This window comes from Canis lupus, chromosome 31 (genome assembly GCF_048164855.1).
Source record: "Canis lupus baileyi chromosome 31, mCanLup2.hap1, whole genome shotgun sequence".
NCBI lineage: Eukaryota > Metazoa > Chordata > Mammalia > Carnivora > Canidae > Canis > Canis lupus.
In genome coordinates this window covers 37,762,876-37,789,932 of record NC_132868.1, presented here as the reverse complement: position 1 = coordinate 37,789,932, position 27,057 = coordinate 37,762,876, and the positions used below count along the sequence as shown (strand labels likewise).

Below are 27,057 nucleotides of genomic sequence, written 5' to 3'. Positions count from 1 at the left end.
CTGTCTGAAAGTATAGGTGCCTTATTCCTTCCACAAGGCCTGTAAAGCAGACTTTTTTTTTTTTTTGGCATGTGATGGTGAGCATTAACAATTTAGTTCTCCCCGGTGAGGGCATAGCAAAATGCTCGTTTCTCTGTGAAAGCAAGGGCAAGAAAGAACCCCACGTATTTCTTGATAACTGAATATAATTTTGTGCACGTTATCCATGGGATTCCGGTTAGCCCAAAGCACTCAGTATTAGACCACTTCCTTTATGCATCAGTTTGGGATCTTCAGGACCGTGCACATTTGGTTGAGCACAGAAGTTCTGGGAAGCAATCATTGCACCTCACTGGTCCCACAGTGGGTGCCATATCAGCCGGAACTCCACGTCTTGATAGAACGTCCAAGGATCATCTTAAACCCTCTCAGAACAGAGAGGGATACAAATCAGAAAGGAAAATGGGAGTAAATTAAGAAATAGCCAGGACACTAGGTACTGGGTGGATATGTTCCAATAAGATTGAGATTGATTAAGACAATGTGCTGCTAAAACTTAAATCCCTACTTCTGTAATCACCAGGCCCAGAACTAGACCTCTCACAGCTTCATTAGGTGACAGATGAGCATGCGTCGATTGAAGAGCAGAGGCCTGGGTGGCCCCTACAGGACTTCCAGACACCAACAACTGAGCTGTGTGTTCTGGAACATGTCATTTAGTTTCTGAAAAAATACCATATTTTTCATGAAATGTCTAAAATGTTCATTCTGTACTTGTGTATTCTCAAATGAATGGAGTCTATAGAGATTGATATTCAAAGGCATCTAATAAACGTGCTGAATCGAATCAATAATACTAGACACTATTTTTGTGCTTAAGTTGTGTTAGATTTTCTGCTGTGTGGTTTACCTCTATAGTGCCATTGAAGTCTTTTTTTTTTAAGATTTTATTATTTATTTATTCATGAGAGACACACACAGAGAGAGAGAGAGAGAGAGGTAGAGACACAGGCAGAGGGAGAAGCAGGCTCCATGAAGGGAGCCCAATGTGGGACTCGATCCTGGGTCTCCAGGATCAGGCCCTGGGCTGAAGGCGGCGCTAAACCACTGAGTTCCCCCCACCCCAGGGATCCCCAGTGCCATTGAACTCTCATAGCAAGCCTAGGAGTTAGCTATCCTCATCAGTACCATTGGACCTGGGAGGGATTGAGGCTATTGCCTAAAACCGCAAGAGGGCCAGGATCTGAATCCAGATGTTTCTCATTCTGAGGTCCCACCCACTTTCTGCTACACTCCATGGGTGCTTCTTACACTTCAGCATGCATCAGGATCAGTGGGAGGAGGGCTTCTAGATGCAGACTGTTGGGACCCAATCCCTAAGTTTCCAGTTCATACAAGTTCCTGGATGATGTTGATGCTGCTGGCATTGGAATCACTCTTGAAAACCACGGCACTGTACTATTAAGAGTTGCAGGCTTAAAGGCATAGAGACATATAAGGGCATAGAGGGGCGGCTGGGTGGCTCAGGAAGTTGGGCGGCTGACTTTTGATTTCGGCTTAGGTCATGATCTCAGGTCCTGGGATCCAGCCCCGTGTGGGGCTCTGTGCTCCTTGGGGAGTCTGCTTCTTCCTCTTTCTCTGCTACTCCCCCTTCTTGTGCTCTCTTGCTCAAATAAATCTTTTAAAACAAAGAATATAAGACATAGAGAGTACAAGAAGCAAATCTCCGGCCAGATTAAGAAAGACCTCTTACAATTTTTTAAAAAAATATTTTATTTTTTGAGTAATCTCTACACCCAACATGGGGCTTGAACTCACAACCCCAAGATCAAGAGTCACGTGCTCTACCAACTGAGCCAGCTGGGCACCTCAAGACCTCTTCCCTTTAGAGACAGTCAACAGTGGAATGAATGAGGTTGCCTCTTGGGAATGGTTCAACTATCAGGGGCATTTAGATCTTGGGACATGTGATGAGAAGCTGGCCTAGAGGATAACTAATGTCCCTTCTAACAATTAAGCTGTCATGAGTGCCGTAGACAAGCTACAGAGAGCCCAGGAGAGAGGGTCATTCTTTCCCTGCACAAGACCCTTCTCATTATGGCTACTATTTCATGTTTTGTGTTTGAAGGACTACAGTTGCCTTGGTAATGGCAATGAAAAAATGCTGAGAAAAATGGTTTTAGGTAATTTAGAATTATAGTTTAATAAAACACCACACAGGGACAAGGGGAATTTAAAGAAAACATTCATTCACTGAAAATTTTATATTTCAGATTTGAAAATTTCTGTGACAATGATGGTAAAATTTCTATTTTTTAATTTTTTAAAAGATTTTATTTATTTATTTATGATAGAGTAGAGAGAGAGAGAAAGCAGAGACACAGGCAGAGGGAGAAGCAGGCTCCATGCAGGGAGCCCGACGCGGGACTCAATCCCAGGACTCCAGGATCAGGCCCTTGGCCGAAGGCAAGCACTAAATCACTGGGCCACCCAGGGATCCCAAAATTTCTATTTTTAAAATCATAATATGTAAATCAGAAAAAACAGGGTTAACAATCTAAAAGGGCTACAATGTACAATTATCTCAATTTTTATTTCATAAGAACATAGAGAAAAAAGTTTGGAGATAAAAATTATTTTGCAAGTATTTCAAAATAATGGCCACAAATATAACAAATTTAAGAGGAACACAGCTTCAAATTTATTGTTCATTCTTTTGACCCTAGGAAGAAAAAAAATAAAGTAGTGTTTATTTCTACAATTTATCAAAGAAAATAGAGTGTCACTTCTGACATTTAATTTAGCCTTTTTTATGTCACAGGAACCCAGTGAAGGATGACTCAAGTAACAGGACCATGGTACCACTTAAGGATTTAAGAGGAATCACCAAAAAGAACAATATTGGTGATATTGGTGGAGGGGGATAGCAGAGAGATATAAAAAAGAAATATATGTGTAATAAAACATCTGACATAAGCATAAAACAATTCAGAGGAACCATTACTTTTGTGGGCAGGGACTGTCTAAGGAAGTGAGGGATCTCTCAGTTGAATATCTTTTTTTGGTCATTTGCTATTTGTTTTGTCTGGTTTGGGTTGGTTTGGGGTTTTTTGAAAATTAACAGAAGGTTAAAGGGTGCTTTCTAAAAATCTTTAAATGAGAGCCAAGAATTTAAATTTGATTAGAAGTAAAGGGAAGAAAGCAAGCATTTCTTGAGCAACTATCAAGTGCCAAGCTCATGTAGGTCTCTTACTAGTATTTATGTCATTTCATTTGGCAACATGTGAGGTACGTGTTATCTCTTAGGCTCAAAGAGGTTCAATATTGATTTGCTCAGGGCCGCTCAGATGGTAGGTGTTGGAGGAAACAATTACACATCAAACTGTCTGACTTTAAAAGTACCGTGGCATATCAGGTTCTCCATGTGTCATAAATAATGCTGAACCCAATGCTTCTTCAATAAGGCACTGTTCCTTGGGATGGAAATTCCAATCTTCTTTTTTCTCTATAGCCTTTCCCGGAGACTCTTCTTGGATTCCATGACCACAGTAAACTCCCCCGTGATGTGTGAATTATTTTTACATTTGAAATAGTCCTGACATAGACATTTAGGTAAGATTTTAGCAATGGCTAGGGAGCCATAAAAGTGACATCTAGTATTGCAACCTGCCACTCCGCTACTCTTTTGACTCCCACGCTTTCAGTCCCACCTTTTCTGCTCACCTTTGTCAGTCCATGTTCTTGGAGAGGAGCTGCACACACATGAACGTCACATGAAGGAGCTCGGCTGTATCTTGAGTGTTAAGGGGAGCCACAGAAGGATGTAATAAGATAATATTTATTACTTATGCTATTAGAATAAGATAATATTTATTACTTATACTCTTACTGTTATTCCACAGGGGAGTAATAAGAGCAGATCTGAACTTGAGAGAGCTCATTCTAGAGCCTGTGTGGAGGATACTTCTTCAGAAAGACAAGATTGGAAGCAAAGATGTCTGAGTGTGAGAAGAGGGAGGGCTGGACCAGGGCCATCCCAGTCAGCACAGAGAAAGGGGGACACAGTGAATAAATATTTAAGAGGTGTAGTTGCCAGGACATGGTGATCAAGTCAGGTATGAGAAGTCAAGGACGACTCCAGGTTTCAGGCTTGTCCTGAGTGCATGAGTGCTGGCAACCGAGCTGGAGATATAGGAAGACGAGCAGGTGTCGGGGACAAGGAGATCATCAGCTCCATTTGATGTATCTGTGGGACACCCAGGAGAGTGTCCAGAAAATAGCCCGAGGTAGAGCTTGATGGGGCAGGAGAAGGGACTGGGAGATAAATATGGAAGAAAAAGCCACGGCAAAGGAAGAAAAGTAAAGCAAATGGTGTGTGGAGGTCAAAGGGGAGAGGATTTTGTGAAGAAAGTGGTTAATAGTTTCAAAGGCTGTGGAGAAGTCAAGGAAAATACAGATTGAAAGGACTCCATTGGGCTTGGCTACGTGTAGGTCATTCACTGGCAATCTTTGCCATGGGACCGTCAGTAGAAGAAGAGAAAAGTTGTTAAATATGGCCTAGTGGTTTAATATGTTAAACTGTCTTATAGTTCATGCTCTTCAGCACTAGATTTATTATGAACGCAGAGCACGGTATCACTTGTATCTGATATGGGGTGTCCGGTGGCAAGCTTCAGTACCTCATTGGCTACAATCCCAGGCAGAAATCCTCTTGACTCCTTCTATTAGGTTCTTAAAATGGCTTATTATTAGTGATGAGATGTGAAACTGAATTAACCCTAAACGACAAGAGTAGGACTCACACATTAAATCCAATCACCCCGTCTTGTCTCTCATGGTCAAGAAACCACTTTACATCTCCCTGGACTCCTTCCTTGTCTTGCACGCTACCTACTACTAAGTCCTGCTGATTCTACTTTCTAAATATCTCTCAAACATATCACCTCTTCTCCATGCCCACTAGCACTACCTCGTTCATATCTCATTATTCTTCATCTGAGCTCTAGGTCCTCCTGGTCCAGGTGACGTTTCCCCTCAGTCCCTATGAGTCAATGGAGGACTAGACTGTGCCTTGTTCATCCTTCTGTCTCTACCTTTAACCTTCAGCACGATATCTGGCACATAATATATGCTCAATAAATGCTGAGAGGCAAGAATAAATAATGAATGTTGTATTTGGGGCTTTGGAGCCATATTCCTCAAGAGGTGACAAGGGGAAAGTCACATAATAGTGCACACAAGATATTCCTCTTGCCCAATAGGTACTAATTACCATCCAGTACCTACCTAGGAATTCTATTGCTTTAAGTAGTAGCTTCCTTTTTCACCCATGACACTAGGGTAGTTATGTGAAATAAGAGAAAAAAATATTTAAAGCAATATTTTTGCAAATAAACTGAAATTTGAAGTTCCTTACTTATTTAGAAATATAATGGTAAGTTCTGCAGCAACGCCTATGGATCTAGAGGGTATCATGCTAAGGGAATAGGTCAATCAGAGAAAGACAAATATACAATTTAATTCATGTGCGGAATTTAAGAAACAGAAAAAACAAAGAGACAAATGAAAAAAATTCTTAAACACAGAACAAATATACAGAAGGAAGATGGGTGGGGGAATGGATGAAATAGATAAGAGGGACCAAGAGCACAAAAAATATACTTTTCTTGATGAGCACTGAGAAATGTATAGAATAGTTGAATCATTATATCATACACCTCAAATTAATGTAACACTGTGTGTTACTTATACTTGAATATTTTTTAAAAAGGCAACCAACAAGAACTAACTGGTTGATATGAGATTGAATTGGTTGGTCTGATATGCGATTGAATTTTTTTTTTTTAAGAGAGTGCAAATGGGGAGCAGCAAAGGGAGAAGGAGAGAGAGGATCTTAAGCAAATCCCATGCCCAATGCAGAGCCCTTCTTGGGGCTTGATCTTACGACCCTAAGATCATGACCTGAGCCAAGATCAAGAGTTGGACACTTAACCAACTGAGCCACTCAGGTGCCCCGACAGATTGAATATTGAGCAAAGAAAGTTGTTTTTCTAAAGCTATTTAAAGCGACCTGTGTATCTGTCACAACTCTCACACCACCTTGCTTGAGTAACGTTGTTGGCACGTATCACTTCCTGAGCTAGCAGAGTAAAGGCCGTACATGTGTGTACCCCAGCGACACATCCGCATGGCTTAGAACAAGTGCCACTCGTTGCTACTAACAGTCCTCCCTTCTGATTATTAATTTTCTCCAATGGAATAAAGTTTTCTTTGAAAATCGCAGACTGAGGGGCTCCTGGGTGGCTCAGTTGGTTAAGCATCTGCCTTCGGCTCAGGTCATGATCTCAGGGTTCTGGGATCGAGCCTGTGTCTGGCTCCCTGCTCCACGAGGAGCCTGTTCCTCCCTCTCCCTCTGCCCCCTGGTGCTGTTCATGCTCTCTCTCAAATAAATAAAATCTAAAAAAGAAAGAGAGAAAGAATGAAAGAAAATCACAGACGGAGACAGAGCTGGAAAGGTCTTTGGATGTGCCTGGCCAAGCCCCAAGGCCTTGGAGATGAGGAAGCTCGAGTATAGGGCCACTGATGGCTGTGGGGGTGAACTGCTGCGTTGTCCACAGTCCCCTGGCCTGTAGGGCCTGGGAGGGGAAGTGACACTGTGTCATTGGTCACCCCTCACAGCCTTCTTTGTATTTTACCTTAATTACTTCATCTGTATCTCTCATTCTTTCCTGGGGGAATGAACCCAGTAACACCCAGTAACGAGCACGGCATAGTCTCCTGGTTAATAAAACACAAAGCGTCCAACCAACACTGTTACCTTCCTAAATGGTTTTGTGTTCATGTATTAGCACCATTACGGCCATTCTGAAATATTCGCCAGTAATTAATTCCGTTTTCTTTTTTGAAATCAAATTTACCTGATTATAGAGAGTGGAGGCTTCTTTTTTTTTTTATTTTTTATTTATGATAGTCACAGAGAGAGAGAGAGAGAGGCAGAGACACAGGCAGAGGGAGAAGCAGGCTCCATGCACCGGGAGCCCGACGTGGGATTTGATCTCGGGTCTCCAGGATCACGCCCTGGGCCAAAGGCAGGCGCCAAACTGCTGCGCCACCCAGGGATCCCCAGGCTTCTGATTTCTTTTTTTTTTTTTTTTTTTTTGGCTTCTGATTTCTATCTAAGTTTCTGCCCTTTTGTGAAGCCAAATTTTCTTCTGCGTTTTAAATATATATTTTATTTGTTTTAAATACAGCATTTAAAATTTTTGAAAAATATATTCATAATAATAACATTTTGGATAAACAGTATGGAGCAAGGGGGGGGGGAACCCAGTAGGATATTTTATTTATTTTATTTTATTTTATTTTTATTTTATTTTTAATTTTTTAAGGATATTTTATATTAAAAGATTAAACTGACCGAACGTCAAAAGGAAAATATGCTTACAATGATGATCAAGTAAAAAAATTTTTTTATAAAGTAAAAATTGACCAAAAGCAACTGTCTGGTTGCCTCCCCACCTATTGCTCTGCTTTGACAAAATATCAAGCTTATTTTAATACAACACAATAGACACTTTGGCCTCATTTCTTCTCTTCGTAAGCTGCTATCACCCTTGGCGTGGTCTTACTGATTGAATGAAATGAAAATAGCCTGGGAAAATATAGCTTCCATTTCTAAGGGGTGAGTTAACTTTTGTCTGTGAGAAACAGAAGAAAGACCCTCCACAAAGTGCAAGTCTATGCAAAGCCACTCGGAGTCTGTAAAACCCAAGAAACACCGTCTAAGAGGAGTGGGGCAGCAGTGAGAAGCCTGCCTCCAGGGAGCGGACCCTGACGCCACATGGCCTGCTTGACGTGGTCACCTGTGGAATGGGGACAGTGGGCTTGGCCGTGTTGTGAGGAATGAAGGAGGTGGGCACCTGACAAGGGGTAGCTGCCCAATAAATGGCACCTACTTTCACTCTGCTCCTATCCAGCCTTCCGGCAGCACCACTGTCATTCCACAGAACACAGTGAGATAAAGGGAATGCTAATATCCTGAACTGCAATTATTTTCCTAGATTCTCATTTTTCTGTTGACCAATTTGGGGAGGCCACATGAAGGAACTTGTGAGGAAGAAACAGTGAATTCTGACTGTTGTGTGGTCCTGCTTGAGGTTTGCTTGGCTCTCCCCGAGGGGATTTAGTTCCCAGAAGCCCCAGAGAGATCTTGGTAAAGCCCAACATGAGGTTTCAGACCTTTAGGATGAGAGTCCTAATGAAGTTGTTGCAAAACACATTTCTATTGCTAGTGATGCAGGGTACATCCACTAGAAGACGTGAAGCCAACGTATTTCTGCAGATTTGTCTTTTGTTTGGAGGAAGAGGCTCCTCCACTGATAAATATTCTGTCCTCATATGTTTTTGAACTGTTTAAAGGGTTTACCTACATCTTGTGTGGGAAGCAAATATTTCTCAATTCACTGAAAAAAAAAAAGAAAAAAAACCACTATATCACATGATAGGGGGAAATATTTTCTTTCCCCTTTCATTAAAAAAAAAAAACAAAAACCCAAACATAACAATGAATAATGAAAGGAAAACAGACGGAGCCGTTCCATTCCATGCAGGAGGGGCGGAGTAGCTGCAGGGGACAGCTGCAGCGCGTCTGGTGTCCCAATTCCTTCCTTTCCCATCACTTTATTACTTACTGGACCAAGAATGTAGACAATTTCGGCTATGGTTGTTTTGCATTTTAGTTTCTCAGCTTAATCCTACATGGTGCTCCTTTGGCCCCTGCACTGAGTCCTAAGCCGACGGGGTCACTTCAGTCTGTTGTGTGTAGCCACACATGGGGGGCTCCTATTCCTTTACCAGCTCCGCCTCTTCCCATGAGGCCCTGGAAATTTGGAAGGACTTGAGGTCTTGGCTTGGGCTGCTGTTACAGGTCGAGTGGCTTAAACAACAAACATTTCTCACAGTTCTAGAGGCTGGAAGGCCAAGATCAAGGTGTCAGCAGATTCAGCGTCTGGTGAGAGCCCTCTTCCTATCTGGCAGATGGCCACCTTCTTGCTGTATCCTGACATGGCAGAGAGAGAAAAATCTAGCCTCCTCATCTTCTTCTAAGGGCATCTTGGAAACTAATCCCATCAAGGGAGGTCTACCCTCCTGACCTCACTAAGCCTGATTATCTCCCAAAGGGCCCACCTCCTCATGCCATCACAGGGAGGAGTAGGGAGTTTTGCAGAGACACCAACATTCAGCCCGTAGCACTCATATTTGCTTTTATCAAAATCACCAAGACCTTTATGTCTCTTTCAAGCATTTCTCACTGTGGTTTTGGTTGGGGACCAACTGACTGCATGCTCACACACCAACACCATGTCACCTTCAGTGAGATGCTATCAGCTGTTAGGGCCTCCCTCCCAAATCCATATAGTGAAGCCCTAATCCCCATGGGACAGTCTTTTGGGAGATTATTAAGTATAAGTGAGGTCATGAGGATGAGACCCCCATGATGGGATTAGTGCCCTTATGAGAAGAGGACGGAGATCCTTTCTGTCCAGGAGCAGGCCCAGGAAGGGCCACATGAGCACAGTGAGGTGACTGTCCACAAGCCAGGACGAGAGGCTTCACCAAAGACCAACCACACTAGTACCTTGATCTTGGACTTCTAGGCTCCAGCACTGAGTGAAATAAATGTGTTGATTGAGCCACCATATCTATGGTATTTTTGTGATAATAGCTTGAGCTGACTGGGATGCAAGATGACTTTAATTCTTTTAAACTGAAAACGCACAGAGAGTAGAGAAATAATGAATGTGCTGCTTCCTAAGGGAGTGTTTGATTCGTTTCTGAAAACATGCTTCTGAACTTACAGAAAAACTCTTAGAAGGGAAGATTTCCATCATAATATTGACTGTTACAGATCTGAAGAAAAAAGATTCTGTTCTATAATATAATTACAATCTCCCTTCCCCAATTCTTCCTTCAAACTATCACTTTTTTCTTATTTTTACAAATTTTCATAGCTCTTGAGTTTCCTGATAGGTGATGGGCACTAAGGAGGGCACGGGAAGTAATGAGCACTAGGTGTTGTTTTTATTTATTTATTTTTATTTATTTTTTATTTTTTTTATTTTTTTTATTTTTTTATTTTTTATTTTTATTTTATTTTTTTATTGGTGTTCAATTTACTAACATACAGAATAACCCCCAGTGCCCGTCACCCATTCACTCCCACCCCCCGCCCTCCTCCCCTTCCAACACCCCTAGTTCGTTTCCCAGAGTTAGCAGTCTTTACGTTCTGTCTCCCTTTCTGATATTTCCCACACATTTCTTCCCCCTTCCCTTATATTCCCTTTCACTATTATTTATATTCCCCAAATGAATGAGAACGTATAATGTTTGTCCTTCTCCGACTGGCTTACTTCACTCAGCATAATACCCTCCAGTTCCATCCACGTTGAAGCAAATGGTGGGTATTTGTCATTTCTAATAGCTGAGTAATATTCCATTGTATACATAAACCACATCTTCTTTATCCATTCATCTTTCGTTGGACACCGAGGCTCCTTCCACAGTTTGGCTATCGTGGCCATTGCTGCTAGAAACATCGGGGTGCAGGTGTCCCGGCGTTTCATTGCATTTGTATCTTTGGGGTAAATCCCCAACAGTGCAATTGCTGGGTCGTAGGGCAGGTATATTTTTACCTCTTTGAGGAACCTCCACACAGTTTTCCAGAGTGGCTGCACCAGTTCACATTCCCACCAACAGTGTAAGAGGGTTCCCTTTTCTCCACATCCTCTCCAACATTTGTTGTTTCCTGCCTTGTTAATTTTCCCCATTCTCACCGGTGTGAGGTGGTATCTCATTGTGGTTTTGATTTGTATTTCCCTGATGGCAAGTGATGCAGAGCATTTTCTCATATGCATGTTGGCCATGTCTATGTCTTCCTCTGTGAGATTTCTGTTCATGTCTTTTGCCCATTTCATGATTGGATTGTTTGTTTCTTTGGTGTTGAGTTTAATAAGTTCTTTATAGATCTTGGAAACTAGCCCTTTATCTGATATGTCATTTGCAAATATCTTCTCCCATTCTGTAGGTTGTCTTTGAGTTTTGTTGACTGTATCCTTTGCTGTGCAAAAGCTTCTTATCTTGATGAAGTCCCAATAGTTCATTTTTGCTTTTGTTTCTTTTGCCTTCGTGGATGTATCTTGCAAGAAGTTACTATGGCCGAGTTCAAAAAGGGTGTTGCCTGTGTTCTTCTCTAGGATTTTGATGGAATCTTGTCTCACATTTAGATCTTTCATCCATTTTGAGTTTATCTTTGTGTATGGTGAAAGAGAGTGGTCTAGTTTCATTCTTCTGCATGTGGATGTCCAATTTTCCCAGCACCATTTATTGAAGAGACTGTCTTTCTTCCAGTGGATAGTCTTTCCTCCTTTATCGAATATTAGTTGCCCATAAAGTTCAGGGTCCACTTCTGGATTCTCTATTCTGTTCCACTGATCTATGTGTCTGTTTTTGTGCCAGTACCACACTGTCTTGATGACCACAGCTTTGTAGTACAACCTGAAATCTGGCATTGTGATGCCCCCAGATATGGTTTTCTTTTTTAAAATTCCCCTGGCTATTCGGGGTCTTTTCTGATTCCACACAAATCTTAAAATAATTTGTTCTAACTCTCTGAAGAAAGTCCATGGTATTTTGATAGGGATTGCATTAAACGTGTATATTGCCCTGGGTAACATTGACATTTTCACAATATTAATTCTGCCAATCCATGAGCATGGAATATTTTTCCATCTCTTTGTGTCTTCCTCAATTTCTTTCAGAAGTGTTCTATAGTTTTGAGGGTATAGATCCTTTACATCTTTGGTGAGGTTTATTCCTAGGTATCTTATGCTTTTGGGTGCAATTGTAAATGGGATTGACTCCTTAATTTCTCTTTCTTCAGTCTCATTGTTAGTGTATAGAAATGCCACTGACTTCTGGGCATTGATTTTGTATCCTGCCACGCTACCGAATTGCTGTATGAGTTCTAGCAATCTTGGGGTGGAGACTTTTGGGTTTTCTATGTAGAGTATCATGTCATCGGCGAAGAGGGAGAGTTTGACTTCTTCTTTGCCAATTTGAATGCCTTTAATGTCTTTTTGTTGTCTGATTGCTGAGGCTAGGACTTCCAGTACTATGTTGAATAGCAGTGGTGAGAGTGGACAGCCCTGTCTTGTTCCTGATCTTAGGGGAAAGGCTCCCAGTGCTTCCCCATTGAGAATGATATTTGCTGTGGGCTTTTCATAGATGGCTTTTAAGATGTCGAGGAATGTTCCCTCTATCCCTACACTCTGAAGAGTTTTGATCAGGAAGAGCACTAGGTGTTGTACGCAACTATGAATCACTGACTTCTACCTCTGAAAACTAATAATAATACAGTATATGTTAATTAAATTGAATTCAAATAAAATATTAAAAAATAAACCAAAAATAAAAATATTACTATCTCTCTCAGCATGTAAGGAACCTAATACTATAACTCTATGGAAACTCATTAAATGCATAATCACCGTGTAGAATTCTATATCCTTACTAGTGATACGCCGTTTCTTCTAGGAAAGTTGTGTGTTTCTGAGAATTTTGACAAAGGATACATTATTTCACTACTGGAAATTGGGCCTAATATAGCTGAGATTTCTACATGGTTACATGGCAACACAGGTTTTTTTTCTAATATTTTACTTATTTATTTTGGAAGAGCAAGAGAGCGTGTGTGTGCTTGTGTGTGTGTGCGTGCACAAGTCGGGGAGAGACAGAGGCAGGGGGAGAGAGAATCTTTTTTTTTGTATGTTTTTTAATTGGAGTTCGATTTGCCAACATATAGCATAACACCCCATGCTCATCCCGTCAAGTGCCCCCCTCAGTGCCCATCACCCAGTCAACCCAACCCCCAGCCCACCTCTCCTTCCATTACCCCTTGTTGGTTTCCCAGAGTTAGGAGTGTCTCATGTTTTGTCACCGAGAGAGAGAGAATCTCAAGCCGACTCCACATCTGTGTCTGTCTGACATGGTGCTCTCCCCTACAACCACGAGATGGTGAACTGAGCCAAAATCAGGAGCCAGACACCTAACTGACTGAGCCACTGAGGTGCGCTCATGGTAACAAAGTTTTGCTCAAGCTACACGTGCTCCTTGTGGGCTCAGGGGGCAGGGGTGCATTTATTAATACAGAAACTCATATTCCATTATGACTCATATCCCATTATGTCAGCCACTCACCCTTGCTAATGAAACGTGATCTGCTGCCATCATGGATTAAGTGGTGTCAAGTCATTCAAACACACTTACCAAAGATTTCGTGCTTATTACATTTATCGAGAACTCTCACCCAAACCAGTGCTGCATTTTATGCAAATGGGAAAACTGAGATTTGGGCCAGAAGTTACACTAAGAAAATCCTGTGCTAGGAAGAGAATTTACCCCAGAACCTCGTGGGGCATGTGTTAAAAATGCATATTCCCTGCCTCCAGACCCAGAATTTCTGCCCTAAGAATTGGGCAGGATGGAGGCCAGAAATCTGGTTTAACAAGAACTGTGGGTGATTCTGAGGTCTTTGATCCACTTTGAAAAACATGTTGTAGTTGTGTTGGGTCCTATATGGAGTTTAGAAATCACAAACAAAGAAACTACTCTGAGCAAGATGGGCAAAGGCAAAATTCTGAAGTTGGAACACTGTGCTCTGTTTTCAATTAATTTTCTCTCTTTTCAGGCACTTTAGGTGGCCTCGCTATTGGGTTTCCATGAGGCTCTTACCAAGCTCTGCAGATATTTTTTCATCCTTTTCTCTCTGTCCTCCCTCCCATGTTAAGCCTTGGGTGTCATGGCCAAGTTGGCAGCCAGATGTCTGATTAGCTATCCATGCCAAGGGGTTATGAGTAGCCAATGCTTTAATGTGTGGTTCTCCAGAGTTTGTGTTCTTTTTAACAAAGGGCTCTAGGAAGTTGGGATCGTCTCTACAAGGGAGAAACCTCAAATTCTAAACTTCTAGATGCACTGGCAGTGCAGCAGGGGAGGTCATTTCAGTCTGCTAGCCTCAATTCTCAGTGGGCCCCCTTGTGAAATCAACTCTGTTCCTAAGAATGTACAGGATTTCCTTTGCAGACTTGTGTAGAAGTTGAAGAGGACAAGACTGACCACAAAAGGTATCGAGAGTGCCAAGTTCTTGTCTTCTAGCTTTGCTGATTTGTGTTGATAGGATCAAACTGGGAAAAAAAAATTGGCTAACATAACCCAAATTCACCTGACCTTAATATAATACTAACTTGACTCACAAAGCCAGTATAAGAGTTTGTTGTGGGAAATACCTCTTTCCAGGAGGAGGCTGTTCGACTCACAATGGAGTGACCCAGTTTCAGACATAGGAATTTGGAATCAGCAATCACTTGTGCTGTTCTCCCAGTGATTCTCTCTAACCCTCCTAGAGGCTGGAACCATGCACCTTGATGATCTAGCAGAGGAGAAGAGGGTACAAGGTGGGTGACAAGGGGGCCCAGGATAACTCTGGCCTGTTAAAGAGAACTAGCTCTGGGTTCTCAATCTGGCCCTACTGCTCCTTAGCTGTGTGACCTTGGGTAAGTTACACGAACTCCCTAGCCTCTGTCTACTGTCTGTAAAAATGGAAGAACACTGACACGGAGCAACACTGACACATTCAGCTCCTATTTCTATTACTGTCATATTATTGATATAATTAGCCATTTTGGAAAAAGAGAGCTAAAATTGATGTTGGGGTACCAACCTCTCTACAGGGGCAGACGTGGAAAGAGCGGGGAAATTTTGGTTATGCAAGAGACAACAGTGAGTAGAGGAGGCAGATGAAGTGCTAACATGCAGACTTTCCATTGTAGCATTCGGGATGGAACAAGACCTGGTTCCCCCTTTCTGGAAACTTACCTGTGAGTGTCTCTTCCAGATACGTCCTGCAGAAAGCTTGATGAGCACTGTCAGGGACACACAGAGCATGGCAAAGCTCAGGCACAGGTCAAAGGCTTGAAGCGCCAGGTGGTACTCTTCGTAGTGTGGTGGGTCCACACAAACTGATGGGAATTTTGCGTATGGAAATGGAAAGGCAACCGCGTAACCGAGGTAATCGGTCCCTGCAATCCCTGAAAGTGAGTAGAAGCAATATGGGCCAAGGAGGGCAGATTCCAAGGCTACTGCAAAGTGGAGTGGACATCCCATCGCGCTCAGAATCACAAAGGTGAAACTAGCTTCCCACTGGAAATAAAGCAAAAACTAATGGTTACCTTGGGGACTAAACTCTTCAAAAGCTCCTCAGCAATATGAAGAAAGAAAGAAATGTCAGGCGTTCATCTCTTTCGCTGGGAAGCGAAGGAGAGATGGGTTACGTCACAACTTTCTCTTTTGGGCTCTTTGGTTCTCCTCTTGAATCTGCACTATGGAAGAATAATGTATCAACCAACCGGGCCAAAAGTGAAATGAATGCCATTCAACAAGCATGTGTTTATATATCTTCTATCAGGTGTGGACAGCCGGTGTGGGGTGAGAAAAACAAACACGAGTACACAGAATCCTTGCCTCATGCTGGCACCTTGGGAGTCGGGGCATGGTCCAGGGTCCAGCAGCACTCCATCCGGGGGAGTTCGTTAGAGATGTGGAATCTCACACCTCACCCAGATCGGCTGAATCCGAATTTGTATATTAGCCGGATTCCCGGGTGATTCACGGGTACACTGAAGTTTGAGCCGTGGGAAGGTGTATGATGGGATCAAGGTAGTCCTTCTATACCGTGGGATCGCTTGGCTCCATACTATTGAAAGGCAAGATATCATAGATATTTCTCTCATTTTCCCTCATTTCCCCTCATTTAGGGGGAGAAGTAACCAAGACATTGGAAAGAGACCCCAAACTGAGGGGCTGAGCCTTAAAAGTTGATTAGACACAGAGGAGCCTGTAGATCCATTTCTTCAAAATGAAATTCAGGGGCATTCATGTCGGTTGTGTTCTCCCCAAACCATAATACTTAAATATTTACAAGTCTCCTAGTTTATTACTGAAACCCATCATTGTGGGGCATCAATCAGAGAGAATTCAGTGATAATTGGAAATCACGTTCTCTATGTTCCATCCTGAACCGGCAGAGATTTGACCTTCAAACCTATTCACCCATCACACCCGATGTCTGTGTCTTTACCAGGTATGTCCGGGTCCGCTCTCTGTGAGCCAACAGCAGAAGCGTGCCCGTCGTGATGGCCTGTGGGAGGAAAATGGAAAAATAACATCCGTGATAGAGTGTACCCCTGGAAAGAGTTCAATCCGTCTCACGGTTTGACAACTTTATTATGAACTAGAAAGGACAGCAAATGGCTAAATGGATTTATGGCTGGCATCTCCTCCTCATCTGGGATGACAATGAGGAAAAGAAGCCATCAGTGTCATAAAGACGTGATTCATACGCGCTCATTTTTTGATTTTCGGCGTTGCCTTTGCCATCACAATTATAACCTTCACTACTGTAAGGTGTCACCGCGGGGAAAGCTTGGCTTTATAACCCTTGCCATATGTTTTATTTTGATTAATTGTCGATTGTTCATCTTTCTCGCACATTGCTAAAATTGCAAAGGGGAGGAGCCGGAAAGGAAACATGTCACAGAACTCTGAAAACCTGCCCAGCGACGGCATTATCTCTGATTTTCTGCTTTTCTTTTGAGATTCCGCAGCCTCAGCCTGCTGGTGGGATGCAACTATGTGATTCTTGTTTGCTAGGAACAAAGATTATAATTAGAGGGACATTAATCGTTCTGGGTGCAGTGGTGTTCAGCTGTTCAAGAGGCTTTTTTTTGTTTTTGTTTTTTTTTTTAGTCTCCTTCCAGGGAAAAAGACCCAACTTGCAGAATGAAGACAGTTAAACAAAGGAAGGAATGGTGTCACCAGAACTGAGCAATATATAACAACAACAACAACAAAAATTCTAGGCTCATCTTTGATTCAGCTCTGGGTCCGATGAAGGAGACCTTTGTGGTCACTGAGCCTGGAAACCGCTTATTCCCGACCCATAAATCACTTGTTCCTGGTCAAGGAATGTTTTGAGGTTGACAGAGAAAACCAGGAAGAGGCTGAAATAAGATACAGAATGAGGGCAGGACCAAAAGTAGTTACAAATTAGGTTTTTGACAGAGAAATCAATATAACTATATGTATAGTATACATACAAATGCATGCAAATTTAAGGAAGAAAAAAATCAGAGTTTTTTACTAATACGGTTCTGGGGTATGCTGCTTCTGGAGCTTCTGTGTCCAGCCTGTTTTTTATTAAAAAACAATATTTTATTTAAATTCAATTTGCCAACATTTACTATAACACCCTGCGCTCATCCCATCGGGTGCCCTCCTCAGTACCTGTCCCCCTGTTACCCCTCCACCCCCCTCCACCCACCTCCCATCTGGCCTGTTTTTTGTTGTTATTGCTGTTTGAGTTTGGTTTTTGTTTTTGTTTTTGAGCTCCAGCTCTTGATTTTCCTGGCATGTTTTATTTTGAACGTCCGACTTAGAGAATTTAGTTGTTGGGGGTGGGGGGTGTGTGCACACACACACGTTTGCACAAAACCTCTCGTGCAGCTAAGTCTGAAATTCCAGACGTGGCGGGGCCATAGCATAACACTCCCGTGGATAAAAACAGAACCATCTGTAGTCAGAAGAGGTTGGCTTGATTCTGCAAGAGGAAAGTTTCCAAGGGAGCCTGCAGAGGTCGAGCCAGCGTAACTAGCACAACCAAACAGGGGAATTATGAGGCACAGCCGAACCCTGATGCTGAGCCCGGGGCTGGTCTTTGCTTTCAGAGGCAAGGTGCTCTCCATGGACACGTCACTCCCGGGTGGGAGAGAAACCCTGGCCCCAGCAAGAGCAACCCGGCTGGTGCAACTCCTGGGGGATGGCTGGCATCACTAGATGCTTAGATTCCAGGTTGCCTTAACTACTTTGGCGTCAACTGTTGCTTTCCTTTCAAAAGTTGAAAAATGCTGCAGGATGGCAGGGGCCTGTTATTTCTGTTGCAGCTGCCAGCTTGAATTTTGCTTTGTTTACACAAAACTTTGAAAAGATCTTTCATGGAGTGGGCTGGTGTATGAATGCCATTCAGTAACTTGTGAAATCCACCCTGTGGATGGCGGTGGCTCAGGAGCGAGCACACCCATCTCTCGTGGTGCCCCCGAGACTGAGGGTCAGGGGTCCCCTGAGTCACAGCCTCCCTTTTCTTGCTTTTTTTTTTTTTTTTTAAGATTTATTTATTTATTTGAGAGATGGAGCGTGCACAAGTGCGTGGGGATGTGGAGCAGAGGTGCAGGGAGGAGAGGCCCGGCTGACTGTGGGCTGGGCAGGGACTGGGCTACTGGGCTGCTGGGCTGCACCTTCCCCCCACCCCCCACCCCAGGTCATCACGGCCTGAGCTACAACCAGCACTGGGACGCTTACCTGACTGGGCCACCCAAGCACCCTCTCTTTTCCTTTTTAGAAACCTTGTATTTAGAGAGGGGGAGGGAAAAGAATGCAAAAGGAAGAGTTTTGGGGGGTAGGGAAGAGAAGTCAAGTGGGAAAGTCAATGTGGGAGGCAAGAGCCGGGAGCCAGGCCTCATCTTCCCCCAGCGCCTTTGGCCTTGGCCAGCTTTCTGCTCCGCGGGCAGCCCCTGGGCCATCACTTGGGTTTGGCCAGAGTAGCTGATGGCACGACCATCGGGGCCCCCCCACCCAATCTTCAAAGCACCCCCACGAAGGACACAGTACCCAGGAGCCGATGAACTGGAGGAAGCAGGGAGGAGGCACAACAGACAGAGAGGAATCATTTTAAAATGGGCTAATTTATTCACTTGCAAACATCTAGCGTGGGTCTCCTACGAACACGGCTGCTGCGGGCACCGTGCGGCCAGCACACCGACCAACACTTGCTGAGCGCTCGCTGGATGCCGGGCACGACGCTCCACGCTTTAGTGCGCTCACTCACCTAGCCCTGCTAACGACGGAGATCGTCTCCTACTTTTTAAACGAGGCACAGAGAGGCTCAATCCGATGAGCAGGCTCACGAAGTAATAGCCGTAGACATACTGGTTCCAGCTTTCCCTGGAAGTTACAGTCCAGAGGCGACAGTCATGCGCTTCGACGAATGTCCACCAAATGAGGCAAGAAGAGCGCGTGCTTTCCGTGTGAGAGGAGCCCACGGACAAGATCCCGCTCCCAGGGGGAGGATCGTTGATGAAAGCATCGTGGGATGGGGATCCCTGGGGGGCTCAGTGGTTTGGCCCCTGCCTTCGGCCCAGGACGTGGTCCTGGGGTTCCGGGATCCAGTCCTGCATTGGGCTCCCTGCATGGAGCCTGCTTCTCCCTCTGCCTGGGTCTCTGCCTCTCTCTCTGTGTGTCTCTCATGAATGCATAAATAAAATCTTTAAAAATAAATAAAAAAATAAAAATGCACATAAACACAACTATTAAAAAAAATCTTCCATCATAACTTAAAAAAAAAAAAAAAGAAGAAGATGAAGCATTGTGGGTTGAAGGGTGGATGTGATTCCAGGGGGAGAGGGCAGAGGGAAGGGCTTTCCGGGCAGCCCGAGCACCCTGTGCCACAGGGAAGCCAGGCTCAGGGAACAGTGAGACAGGTGCCCAGAGGGGGGACAGGCTGGTTCTGTGTACAAATGAGTAGATCAGGCTTGAGAGCCACCTTGGGGCCAGGTCGAGAAGGGCTTGGAAATTCGGGCTAACATATCTGGCCTTTGAACCACGAAGCCACACTGAAGGCTTTTGAAGAAGGAGCCTGACTGTCACAGCAGAGGTTTAGGAAGCTGAGCCTGTGGTCATGTGCACGATGGACTGGGAGGCAGGGAGGCCTGACGTCTCCGTGGGAACTTGGTCTTCAAGCTTTAAACACATTATATTATTTACTTTTTTTTTCTTTAAAAATTTCACCTTTTTAAAAGTAATCTCTACACCCAACGTGGAGCTTGAACCCACAGCTCGGAGATCAAGAGTCGTAAGCTCCACTGATGGAGCCAGCCAAGCACCCCCAGGCTCTTTTTAAAACCTCTATCCATATCAAGAAATATATTTTGCATCATGGTCAAGATATAAATATTTTTATATCTAACCAAAATCATAATACTGTTACTATGTGTGATACACTCTGATTCTATTCTATTCTATTCTATTCTATTCTATTCTATTCTATTCTATTCTATTCTATTATTCTATTCTATTCTATTCTATTCTGGTGTTATAAGTGCTGCTAGCTACCCAATAGATTGATTTCATAACTCATTAATGAATGGGTTCTCACAGTTTGGCTATTGACGTTATCCTGGTGTAAAGCTTGGGTGCGGGTGGGAAGTGCTAAGGAGTGAGGGGGAGGTGGTGCACAGCGACGCTGAGAGGGAAGCGTGCACAGGGATGTGCTTTGCAGGACAGAGAAGGGTCAGGGCAATGGGATGGCCTGTGGGGTAGGAGCGGGGCTGAGGGCAGGCTGGCGTAGGGCACCGTCGCCCACATCACAGCCGCGGTGCATCCCTCGGCAACTGAGGCAGGCGGAGTCTCGTGCCTCACCCCGGATTTACTGAATCTGCGTACACGGTTTAACAAGACCTGCAGGTGATTCATACGCACATTACGGTTTGAGAAGCGCTAGTTTGGAGGGAAGGATTAAGTCAAAAGTCACTCTAGGGTTTTGAAATTGGGTTCAGAGCCAGGAGAGTCAGGAAAAGAAATCATTGCTTTTGCTGGCGAGATGATTTGGGAGGGACAAGCTGAGCTTAGAGAGATAGAGGAGATCCAGGGGCACCTGGGGGGCTCAGGGGGTTAAACATCTGCCTTTGGCTTGGGTCATGATCTCGGGATCCTGGGATCAAGCCCGCTCTCAGGCTCCCTGCTCAGCTCCCAGTCCGCTTCTCCCTCTCCCTCTGCACAACCCAGCCCCGTGCACGTGTGTGTGCACGCTCTCTCTCAAGTGAATGAATCAAAATCTTTTAAAATAATAATAATAATAGCAATAATCAAAATGAAAGAAATTTAGGATATCCAAGTGGAAAACCGGCCATCAGGTGTTTGGGAATCACGGGACAGTTGAAGCTGTAAGAGGCTTGAGTGATGGTGTAATCAAGTCCCTTCTCTGGCAGAGGAGGACCCGAGGGCCTCTCTCCGCAGGCCCTGGCTCCAGGCGGGGTCCAGGGCGCAGCACTGCTGCTTGCCATTACCGAAGCCACTGGAGTTGCCAAGCCGCGTGCTCCAGGTCAAGTCGAGCCCAGGCTGCAAGGCACTGTGACCTCCTCGCTGCATACTTTCTAGCAGCTGATGCCTTTAAATAGCCGGGGCCCGAAATGATACGAAATCTGCTTATCACGTGGCTGTCAGAACAGAGCTAGGAGAGTCTGAGGACCAATATTCGTGAAGAATTTAGAAAGTCTGGAATGAAGGCACTGAACACAGTACGTATCACTTGTGGAAATCCGTCTTCTATAAATCTCAAAAGAGAGAGGGAGTCTTTTGCAAAAGGAAACATCAGTGTGATTGAAACGTATAAATGGTTTTGCCACCAGAGCAGGATTCACTCTGCAGGCACGTTGAGAAGCTGGTGGGGTGGTAGGGGTGTCTGGGTGGCTCAGTTGGTTAAGCGTCTGACGTTGATTTTGGCTCAGGTCACGATGTCAGGGCTGTGAGATGGAGCCTGGCGTAGGCCCCGTGCTCACCGGGGCATCCGCTGGAGGGTCTCTCCCGCTCCTGCTCCCTCTGCCCTGCCCCCCATGCCCTCCCTCTCTCTCTGTCTCAAAAAAAAAAAAATCTTTAAAAATAAAACAAAACCAAAAAAGTGACTGGTAAGGAAGGTTGTGGACTGAGTCAGAGACCTTTTAAAGTTGACCCCCATCAAAAAAAGCTGTGGTTTGCAAGGAAACTCACGATGAAAAGAAAAGAAAAAATCATTGTTCCAAACTTAGACATCATAGGAAGAGTGAGCATTCTTATTGCTTTCCTTCTCATGAGGATTTTTTCCCCCTGCTTTAGTATAAATACCAGCTTGACTTTTAGTCCTTGTCACCTAATCGGAGTTCAATGGTATGAAAAATTTTGGGCCGCCAGAGCACGGGACTCATTCACTTATTCAACCACATTTATTGAATATTTATTGAACCTGGTATGTGACTCTTTGTCCCAAGTGCTAGAGGTACAGCAGTAAAGAAAAAGAAAAAAAAATCCCACCCTTGTACATTATACACTTTTTTGGGAGCGGTATAAACAAACAAACAATAAATATATTATATAGTATATTACATGGTGATAAGGGTCATGGGGAACAGAATAGAACAGGGAATGAGAGATTGGGGATGCTGGTTGTGGGGGAGATTTACAATTTTAAATCGGGTAGTGAGGGTAATGAAGGAAGGCATCGATGAGAAAGTGACTTTTCTTCAAAGAATTAGGGAACCAGGGAAGAATTAGGGAAGTTAGGGAACGAGCCATGTGTGGGAAGAGGCTTCAGGCAGAGAACAGACAGTGCAAAGGCCCTGAGGCAAATAGCACACCTTGGAATATTTGCAGACAACAAGGAGTCAGCATAGTGGTTAAGGGAATGGGAAGAGCTAAGGGAAGAGTGGTAGGAGATGAGGTCCCGAGGGTAACAGAATGGACAACTCAGCTGCTTACCCGGGAATGGAACGGGAAGGCCAGCGGATGGCAAAAGAATAGGAAGGAAGGGTTCGATCAGAGGTTGGGCACTGACCGATGGGATTCAGGGCAGGTGGCCTCCACATAGGTGACCCTGGCATATTGATTATTTTGAATTAAAGTTATTTAAGAAACAACTTGTACAAGAAGAACACGGAGGCTCCTCCGTCCCCCCGAAAGCAGGAAACGGATCCCCATGTGAGGGGGGTACTCTCTCTGCACCCGGAGGGGAGCAGCTTTCCTCCCTCGCAGCACAGACCAAAGGCATGGTATCAACTCGCGTATGCACAGGGCTTTGAAAATTGGCAAAGCTCTTTACCACACAACCCGTGTTCAAACTGGATCATTCTCGCTGAGCATCTTAGGGTTAGTTTCGCACACACTCTCTTTACCTGCCAAATTCCTCATGTTAGAGGGAAAAGCACTGGAGAACTAGCCGACTGCAGGTCCCGCGCCTCACGACATACCAAGAACGTCAGAGTCAGGACTTGAACGTGGGTCCCATCTCACCCATCCCACCTTTCGGATTCCAATTCCCCATGCTGTCAATCTCAAAATCAAAAAGTCACCCTGCCGGACACAGATCTTGTCATTTCTCTGGGTCTGACTGATAAAATAGATATTGGTGTAGAACAAGCCTATGTTCAATAATTTGTTTTATCCTAATTAGATCTCAGTATCTGTTGAATGTCCTATGACAGACTGCAGGGATAGGCAAACCCATTGTAAGAAGGGGATCCAGGGTTGGACTGTCATTGTGGTGTTGTCAAACTTTGGATCCGTTCTGAAGACAGAATTTTTAAAAATTAATAGAAAGTATCAGAATCCGTTTCACACAGAAGGCTAAATATTGTGTGAAACTTTTGTTATATGGATTCAGTTATACGAATATATCAAAATCTATTTACCTAGAGAGAATTATATAGATGTATTGACGTACTCTCTAGGTCCCGATGTAAAATGTTTTTCTTGCTCTGGGTCATCAACCAGGAGTGTGGCAGCTGCTTGGATAAATGTAACTGTCATCTTTGCATTCCAGTAGATGTTTGACAAATAATTCTTTGAACGGACGTACGGGTTTAGACAGGAGATGGCGAAAAGAGCAGATTGGCAAGACTGGGGAGAGAGACGTAGAAGAGTGTTTTGGAAAAGAAAAGAAAAAAGAAAAACCCTATACCATGCTTTCCCTGTTCAGTTCCACACTCTCATCATTCTGCTTTCCCCCATCTACCCACCATCCTCGAACCCCACGAGATGGAATATTTAAAAAATTGAGACCTTGTTCTTTTGGTTTTTTTTTCCTTTGTAACTCAAACATGCAGTAGGCTATCAATGGGTATTTAATAAATAGGTTAAAATGATATGTTCTGGGGTCTTACTTTTAAGTGATATCCAAGTTAAAGCTAGATTTTTTTTTTAAGACTGAAAATGTTGCCTCTCTCAAGAGTAGCTACATTTTAATGGAAAGACTTTAAAGTCCAAATTCTCTAGTGTCCAATGGTGAACGTCAGGCATCACGGGAAACAATGGGAGAGGGATTTGTTGCAAGCGTCTGTAACTCCCCTTAAATCATCCTGCCGGAGGACATCTATGTGCAAGGCAAGCTGTGCCCATTTCCCTGCCCCAGAGAGCTGGGGTGCCAGCCCCACCCTCATTTGTGCCATCATCCAACAAGCAGGCCTGGAGCACCTACCTGGTACCGGCTTGTACTGGGCACACACACCCTCTCCTAATGAACCGCAAAGTTAGCGAGGAACATCCTCCAACTTCTTGAATTACGTTCGGTTTAGACAGTTGCGTGCAAGGAAAAACGTGGGAGAATGAATATTTGGGGCTTGCAAATCTGTGGATCATGACGACACACCTCAGTGTTTGTAGTGAGAGCGTTCGTCTGAAAATTATTTTACGTTCTTCTCCATTTTTACATTATTGTTTATGGTTTACATTTTTTTCCCCTAAATCCAAATTTCAAAAGATAGATCCCACTTTCTGAGACCATCAAGGTGAGAAGATTAAAGTAACGTTTTAAGAATTTCTTGAACAACAACAACAACAAAATTTCTTGAACAGCATTTCAGTAGAGCACCCACGGTAGTATAACCATAACACCATAGTAAGAAAGACCCTACACTTATGAGGCAACTGGTAGAAATCAATGTTCTCCGGTAAGTGCTAATCTTCTGTAGGATTTTCACTTCTTTGTATCGTTGGAAAACTTAAACAGGCCATGTTACTCTTTTTCTACCTTCTCTCCCTTCTTTCTTTACTCTCTCAATATAGGTAATAAAATATTTTCCTACCAAAGCTCCATTCCAGATGGGGCAAGCAATCCAGACACTCCATCCCGTGAACCAAAGCTTGTACGAAAAGACAGGGAAGAAAGCAGTAACTCCAGAGGATACACTGAGAGCCCCCAGAGAAATGAGAATTCGGCCTGCGGCCTGGTATAGGCTCTGCATTTTCGTCGGTGACCTGGGTCCTGGATCTCAAAGATGTTTTGTTACCAAAACATGAGAGTATGTCAGGCCTCAGTAAACAGAAGTTTCTTGGAGACAGTAGCCATGACATGTGTGCACTGTTGATCTACTTGGAAACAAGCTTTTATTTGTTTCACCCAAGATAATGAAATGTAATGAAATAATCCTTGACATGAATTTGACACAATAAATTCTAATACTAGTTTACTGAGAATGAGAGAGAGAGAGAGAGAGGCGGGGGGTGGGGGTGGAATCATTCCTCGTTTTGGATTACGGCCTCCATTCCCTTCATTCTGCTCTGGCGTGGGGAGTGCCCACTTCCTGGCTTAATCAGATTCAAAGGCTTGCTGACTGAGCTAATTGTTTCTCAACTCAACCTGCCTGGTGGTTCCAGCATAAAGCCAACATCCTTTGTGCACAATAGATCCACATTCCCAGCACAATTTCCCACAAACCAAAGTAAAAATAAGCACTCTGATCACTTTGCACTACATTTAATTTAAATGATTTAAAGCAAAAAAACGAGACTTGTCCCCATCTTTCAAAGTTCAATTCTACTACAATTGTGTTTGAAGTTTTGATAAAGATTTCTGATGTGGCTTCACTCCCAAAGAGGCATAAGCTGCATTATATGGAGTCACGCCTTGTTTTAAGAAACTGGCTTCTCATTAGTTATTTTACTATAATTCAATCATCAAGTAGAGGACAAAGATGGAAGGGGATGTAGTTGTAACATAAATGCTGACGAGCAATTTATTAGTTGACTAAAATACCAATCTCCAATCATTCTTGAATCATTATTCAAATTCTAGATGTTGCGCTTATTCAAGCAACTGTAAAAGTTTATTTCTTAGTTTCTCATGTACTTGTGAAAGTGGTGCATATTTGCTTTTGACTAGTAGGACATGTTTGTCTCTTCTAAGATAATATCTTGAAAACTCAGACCACTTGGGATGCCTGAGTGGCTCAGTGGTTGAGTATCTGCCTTTGGCTCAGGTCATGACCCCCGGGGTCCCAGGATCGAGTTCCGCATCTCCCTCCCCGCAGGGAGCCTGCTTCTCCCTCTGCCTGTGTCTCTGCCCCTCTCTGTGTGTCTCTCAGGAATAAATAAATAAAATCTTTTTTTTAAAAAAATAAATAAAATCCTTAAAAAAGAAAACTCAGACCACTTTCTGAAGATATCTGAATACTTTTCCTATTCAATATTAATACCTTTTCTCCTAAAGGAGAATGATGAAAAGTCATTTTATGAATGGAAATGTAGTGGTTTAGAACATGCGTTTGGGCCTGAGACAGAGCTGGGATCCATTACCTGCCAGGTATGTGTATTTGGGCAAGAGCAAGTTACCTGATGTTCCAGGACTGTTTCTTCCTATGGGAATAAAATCCGTGTTTATCGCACCAGGTGGTGATTGAGAAAAGTAAATGAGCCACTACATGTGAGAGGCTCAGCACCGAGCTCTGCATAGCGAAGAAGCTTAGTTATTTACCAACTGTTACGTGGGGGTCGGACTTGGGGGTTCTTTCAGCTGGGACAGAGGCGCTGTCATTACTGTTGCTTCTGTGCATCATCATATTGCGTCTTGATGCCTCTTAGGCAGCTCCCAAAGGCCCCTTCCATGTATGAGGAGGAGGGAAGCTTCTCTCGGATGCTCTGCTTTTTCCCCTTCTGTCTTTCTGCCCTTAACAGCCATGCCACCGCGTGCCCCAGATTCTGAAGCAGTTGCTTTCCTGGACATACAGGACCCAGGAAACCAGCTCAGGCTTTCTGCTATAGCTGTTCTTTCCCAGATCCTCTCAACACTGCGGGAGCGTGTTCTCTTTCTCTTTCTTCCTGAAGCCACCGGGTAAGCTCCACGAGGGCAGAGGCCTTCCAAGTCTTAGGCGTCCCCTAGCCATATGGGATGCT

General features: G+C 43.8%; 1 protein-coding gene across 1 annotated transcript; it reads right to left on the bottom strand.

The window, feature by feature from the left end:
- Positions 1-1,368: 1,368 nt before the first annotated feature.
- TMEM212 (transmembrane protein 212) lies at positions 1,369-25,137 on the bottom strand. The gene is made up of 4 exons (XM_072808142.1): positions 24,972-25,137; positions 16,169-16,228; positions 14,908-15,231; positions 1,369-1,437 (listed from the first exon to the last, which is right to left on the bottom strand). Exons 1-4 carry the CDS (start codon positions 25,128-25,130, stop codon positions 1,369-1,371), a joined length of 612 nt encoding a protein of 203 aa, XP_072664243.1. The 5' UTR covers positions 25,131-25,137.
- Positions 25,138-27,057: the final 1,920 nt, after the last annotated feature.

What these genes read in the sequence shown, in the direction of transcription:
- TMEM212 (XM_072808142.1), bottom strand. Translation starts at nt 25,130, where the DNA reads ATGCAGAGCCTATACCAGGCCGCAGGCCGAATTCTCATTTCTCTGGGG. An exon ending in CCATCTGGAATGGAGCTTTG is followed by an intron (nt 16,229 to 24,971) that starts GTAGGAAAATAT and finishes TTCCTCCCACAG; the next exon opens with GCCATCACGACGGGCACGCT. An exon ending in AGCGGACCCGGACATACCTG is followed by an intron (nt 15,232 to 16,168) that starts GTAAAGACACAG and finishes CTTTATTTCCAG; the next exon opens with TGGGAAGCTAGTTTCACCTT.